Here is a 5144-nt window from a genome sequence, read left to right as displayed (position 1 = left end):
TCCCTCCTCGTCGCCTCCCTCCCTCCCCCTCCCTCCTCTCGCCTCCCCCTCCCCCCCCCCCTTCCACCTCCCTCTCTCCTCCGTCCTTCCTACTCCCTCCTCCCTCAACACTTCATTACCTGGAAAGAGGTCTGATGGATTGTCGGAGAGGTGAACAAGCGAGGAAGTATCTACAAGAGAGCTTCAATTGCTTCTCCTCCTTCGAGGTCCTGCTCCTCCTTCTGCCCCCTCCTCCTTCCTGCTCGCCCTCCCGCCCTTCCCCTCTCCCTATACCTACCACATGTACGGGGATGTCAACCCCAGTCTTCACATTGCCGACGCCTAACTGAACGTTCTGAACTTCCGAAGCTGAGGACAAGCAAGTGAGAAAATTGTCGCTCCTTCGCCTGTTCGCCTCACCTTCCTTCATGCTCCCTTCGCCTCCCGCTGCTGCACCATGAGCGCCCCAACAAGCAAGGAAAGAGACGCAGAGGAGGAGGAGGAGGAGGTGGTGGTGGTGGTGGCGGCGGCGGCGGAGGAGTTCAAAGAAGGAGGCAAGGGGGGGAGAATGGGGCCGAATAGAGGACGGAGAGGACAACCGTTGATCGTCTCAACGCGGATGAGCTGGAGGTTGATGCTCCTGAAGAGGCAGGTGGTCACTTGCTGGCAGACGACAAGGCGGGGCTACTTGACAGGACGGTTCGTCTCCTCCACCATGATCTTCCCGCTCAATGGCTGCGTGACCTGCATGTCCACCGTGACGGCAGAAGCGCAGGAGGAGCCCTCCGGGGGCAGGAGGAGGGAGGACGGTGGTGGAGCGGTAGGAAGGAGGAGCAGGAGGAAGGCGGAAGAGAAGAAGGAAGGGGCAGGAGCAGGAGGAAAGTGGTCAAGGAGACTGGGGAGGATAAAGGGGTGACGAGCAAGTGGGCATCTCACCGGCATGGTTGTGCTGTCAAGACGGCAACGGATGTTGAACGTGTGTCCTTGCTCCCTCGTACCCTGCAGACGATGAGGAAGGGAATAGGATGATGGTTCGAGTGGTGGAGGATGAAGGAGGGAAGGGGCGAGGCGGAGAGAGAAGTTTGAGATGAAGGTGCGTTGATGATAGAGAAGTTGCATGAAGGAGGGTGCAGAAATAGGAATGGAACAGAGCAGGGAGGAGGAGGAGGAGGAGGTGGTGGTGGTGGAGGAGGAGGAGGAGGAGGAGGCGGAGGAGAAGGAGAAGTAGACAACCCGCGACTTCTTGATGTTCTCAGATGACATTGTGAACTCTTTCGGGCTCTTGCTCGGCATGTTCTCCTTAATCTGGGGAGAACGGGGCGGTCAAAGAAGAGCAGGGGCAGGGGCAGGGGCAGGGGCAGGGGCAGGGGCAGGGGCAGGGGCAGGGGCAGGGGCAGGGGCAGGGGCAGGGGCAGGGGCAGGGGCAGGGGCAGGGGCAGGAGGGAACGATCAGTTGGGGCTCACAGGAACTTCGACGATGAACTCGGTTGTCTCCATCAGGTTCTGCCCGAACATGCCGCTCTTGAGCATCTCGACCGTCAGGTTGTACTGCACGGAAATGTAGACGCCATGGTAGGTATCGAGCAGCGGCCGCGTCCCCGTCTGCTGCAACTTGAACTCGAAGGGGATGGCGATCTTCCCTTCCGCCAGCTTCCCCGCCGGCTGCACCTCCTTGCTGAGCGCCATGAGCTGCAAGGGCTTGATGGTGCTGGAGAACGCCTCGAACAGACCGACGGCATTGGCGCTTAGATGCAGGTTGACTATGCCTTCCACCTTGAGCAGGATGCCGTTGTGCGACCAGCTCCCTCCAGTCGTCAGTATCGCCTGTCCTGCTACCACCTCCCCGGGTTGGTAGACCCTGTTGTACCTGCACCCCCCATGAGAGGAGGGCAGAGAAGAAGATGAGGGATGGGAGGAGCAGGAGGATCAGTAGGAGCAGGAGAAGGAGGAGCCAAGAGTTGGAGGAGGGGCAAGACGAGGAGCAGGGGAAACAGGAGCAGGAGGATCAGGAGAAGAACAAAGGGGGGAGGAAGATCGGGATGATGAGGAGGAGGAAGTGTTTTCGTTATCCATCACCTCGACAATCGTATCTCGATCGAGGGGTTGCCCGATCCCTTCCCCATGGGATAACTTCACTCACGCACTGCTGCTCAGTTGCCCTCTGATCGCATCGGAAGGGACGGAGGTCCTTCTGCCAGACCATCCTTGTCACTCCCAGCATGCACATGTCAAATCGCTGCAATCCATAGGATCCCCTTACCCCCTCCTCTCCTCCGCCTGACTTCTGCCAGTGCTATGCTCTGTTATGCCCAAAATGCTTACCATGCAAGTCTCTTACATCCTTCCCCCATCTCTCACAGCCTCTTCTTCATCCTTCTTCTCTTCCTCTCATCTTCTGTGTCGCCTTTGCCCATCGTCCTGCTCTGCCCGCCCGCCCGCCCGCCCGCCTCCTCGTTACTCTCGAATGCCCACAACCATGGCAGCATCATTTAACGAGAACTCGGTTAAAGTGGCAAGCAAAGGGATGAAAAGATGCGATTTTAAGCCATATTTCACTTATTTAAGCGACATCTGGCTAAAAAGTGAAATCGCATTCGGTGACGTGGGAAAGTCCTCCAGCTAAATGATTTTCTCAGTTCCACCAGCCCAGTCGGGCCCGGGCCCGAATATCCTTCCGGACGGCTTTTTAAAAAGTATTTATTGTCCAAACATCTGTGGTACAAATGGTGTATTATTGCTCCAAAAGAATAGTAACCATGTTTTTAATAAAATGTTTTATCTATTACTTACTATAAAGCAGAGGCCAACACAATTATATATTTAGTACTGATGCACTTATAATTTGTCAACAAGAACAGGACCCTTTCATGTAGTTCCGAACTTGCCCTACCCACCCCCGCCCCCCCAGGGGGTCGAGCACCCTGCTGGAGCTAGTACCCCTACAAATACCTAATAGTACCCTCAATTTGAGATCTTTTCAGGTACCCCTACCACCCGTGAAGGTCGATCCACCCCCTATACCTCTGAGAGTTCAACCCTCATCCTGCCCGCATCCCCAGCTTTTGTTGGGCATGGCATAAGTGGAATGGCGGGAACGGAGGAGGAGGAGGAGGCAAAGGGAAAGTGACAAGGGATCGATCTGAACGCTTGACACACTGTAGGATGATGATGACAGTGAGTGGAGTATGAGCCAGTTGAGCAAGAGGAAGACGATGCAGGCAAAGGAGGAGGAGAACGATTCAATCCTACTACAGTGTTTGTGAAGAACACAACAGCCACAGGAGCTGCGTAGGGGTTAGCGTTAAGAATGAAGACAGAGCCAACATCTTTCATGTACTGTGATGACGTAGCTGTACAAGATTGAGATCAACATCACCGCGAAGATCGAAAAACACGACGTGGCTATCAAGCAGCAATCAGAATGACGAGGGTATGATTACGAGGAAATGGGCAAGTAGATGAGGAATGAGGATATCGGGACAAAGGAGTTGAGTATCAAGACACCACCAAGTAGGAGAACAGGAGTGTACGACCAGGGAAGAGGGCAGGCCACCATGGACAGCTGTCGTCCTTCAACAGTGCGTACAGCAAAAACGAACAAACGTACTATCAGATTGGCGAGAGGGAAGAGAATGTTTCAACTGACTCAACCACTCTTGGCTGATGCCCTGACACCTGCATGTCTCAGGTCGATGCGATGAGCAGCCCTGCAGCAGGACCCTCTAGTCCCTCACGGGAGACTGTGGAGCGGGCAGGGCTTTCGAAGCTGCTGATAGAGAGCTTCTACACCAATCGAGCTACAGCAGACAAAGAGAGAAGAACCAGGTGAGAAATCCTCCATGATAATATGCCGTGCGGATGCCTCCTCCTCCCCCTCCACCCCCTCCCCCTCCACCCCCCCCCCCCCTCCTCCTCCTCCTCCTCCTCCCGCCTCCCGCCCCCACCCCTCCTCCTCCTCCTCCTTCTCGCATGCGCGCCCCCATGACTCTCTGGGGACATGAGAGTTGGAAATCTTGTTGACTCGACTCTCACCCTGTTGCACAGGAGGAAGAACCTTGAGAACCAGCTCGATCAGCTGCAGTGCTCGCAGGTTTGACGTGAGTGGAGGAGGTCTAGGAGTAATGGTTGTCATGCGCAGCAAGAGCGAGAGGATGCGATTAAGGAGTTCGGGGAGAATGAGAGCAGATACAGGAGGATTGTTCGGCAGAAAATGTCTATCAATGATTTCCTAACCATCAAGGTTTTTCTGCTCTTACCCCCTTCTCCTCTGTGTTCATTGCTGTTACCTCCTCCCCATGGTTTTCCTCCTCTTCTCCTCCTGGTCCTCCATCTCTTCCCCTCCTCTTCTCCTCTCCTTCCCCGTTCTCTGTTCCCTTTCCTTCCCTCTTTTGCATTCGTGTCCAGTGCTCCATGCTCAATCTTGCCGCAGGTCATCGGGCGAGGAGCGTTCGGGGAAGTGAGGCTGTGCCGTGGGAAAGGAGCCAACGAAGATCTGTACGCTGTCAAGATTCTGAAGAAGAAGGAGATGAGACAGAAAGACCAAGTAGCGCATGTCAGAGCTGAACGGGATCTGATGAGGAGGTTGTGTTGCCTTTGCCTCCTTCCTAGCGACTGACTAGCTCCGACAGTGCAAGTGAGAACGACTGGGTGGTCAAGTTGTTCTATAGCTTCGACGATGAAGAATACCTGTGATGATTCTTCCCATTCTCTTCCGCCTTGCCCTCCGCTCCCCTTTCTTCTCTTCTCTCTTCTACTGCTGCTACTCTCTTCCCTTCCCTTCTTACCTCCCCCTCCCTCACATGATTGTTGTCAGCTACCTCGTCATGCAGTTTTTGCCGGGAGGCGATTTGATGACCCTCCTCCAGCGAGAAGACGTTTTGAGCCATGAGGTCCAGAGCTCCTGCTCCTCCTGCTCCTCCTGCTCCTCCTGCTCCTGCTCCTGCTCCTCCTGCTCCAGCTCCAGCTCCAGCTCCAGCTCCTGCTCCTCATGTTTTCCCTTGAACTTCTCCTTTCTCATATATTTCATCCTTGAAGATCTCTGCTTTCCCTCGTTTTAAGGCTCCTTTGACTGCTCCAACCCTTTTTGGCCCCTCATTATTTCTGCATCAATCTCCTCCTCCTCCTCCTCCTCCTCAGTCTCCTCTACCTCCCTCGCCTCGTTCTCC

At 55.0% G+C, this 5144-nt stretch overlaps 2 protein-coding genes across 2 annotated transcripts in view; one reads left to right on the top strand and one right to left on the bottom strand.

Moving 5' to 3' along the window:
• Positions 1-1821, bottom strand: part of DSCR3 (down syndrome critical region protein 3) — a gene marked incomplete at both ends in the record, with an annotated part of 2068 nt that extends 247 nt beyond the window's left edge. Inside the window, 8 exons of the mRNA XM_005823849.1 lie at positions 120-170; positions 278-348; positions 400-420; positions 576-619; positions 668-723; positions 916-978; positions 1213-1278; positions 1450-1821. Of these exons, the coding sequence (XP_005823906.1) occupies positions 120-170; positions 278-348; positions 400-420; positions 576-619; positions 668-723; positions 916-978; positions 1213-1278; positions 1450-1821 (744 nt within the window). The remainder of the gene's footprint in view (positions 1-119; positions 171-277; positions 349-399; positions 421-575; positions 620-667; positions 724-915; positions 979-1212; positions 1279-1449) is intronic.
• A 1837-nt stretch (positions 1822-3658) lies between these two features.
• Positions 3659-4671, top strand: GUITHDRAFT_116948 (hypothetical protein; the record flags this gene model as incomplete). The annotated part of the gene is made up of 5 exons (XM_005823848.1): positions 3659-3804; positions 4024-4069; positions 4118-4219; positions 4409-4560; positions 4608-4671. The coding sequence occupies 5 exons, from the start codon at positions 3659-3661 to the stop codon at positions 4669-4671; spliced, it is 510 nt and encodes a 169-aa protein (XP_005823905.1).
• Between the last annotated feature and the right edge of the window lie 473 nt (positions 4672-5144).

The sequence above is a fragment of the Guillardia theta genome (genome assembly GCF_000315625.1).
Source record: "Guillardia theta CCMP2712 unplaced genomic scaffold GUITHscaffold_102, whole genome shotgun sequence".
In the NCBI taxonomy this organism is placed as follows: Eukaryota; class Cryptophyceae; order Pyrenomonadales; family Geminigeraceae; genus Guillardia; species Guillardia theta.
This window is presented reverse-complemented; position numbering and strand designations above follow the sequence as displayed.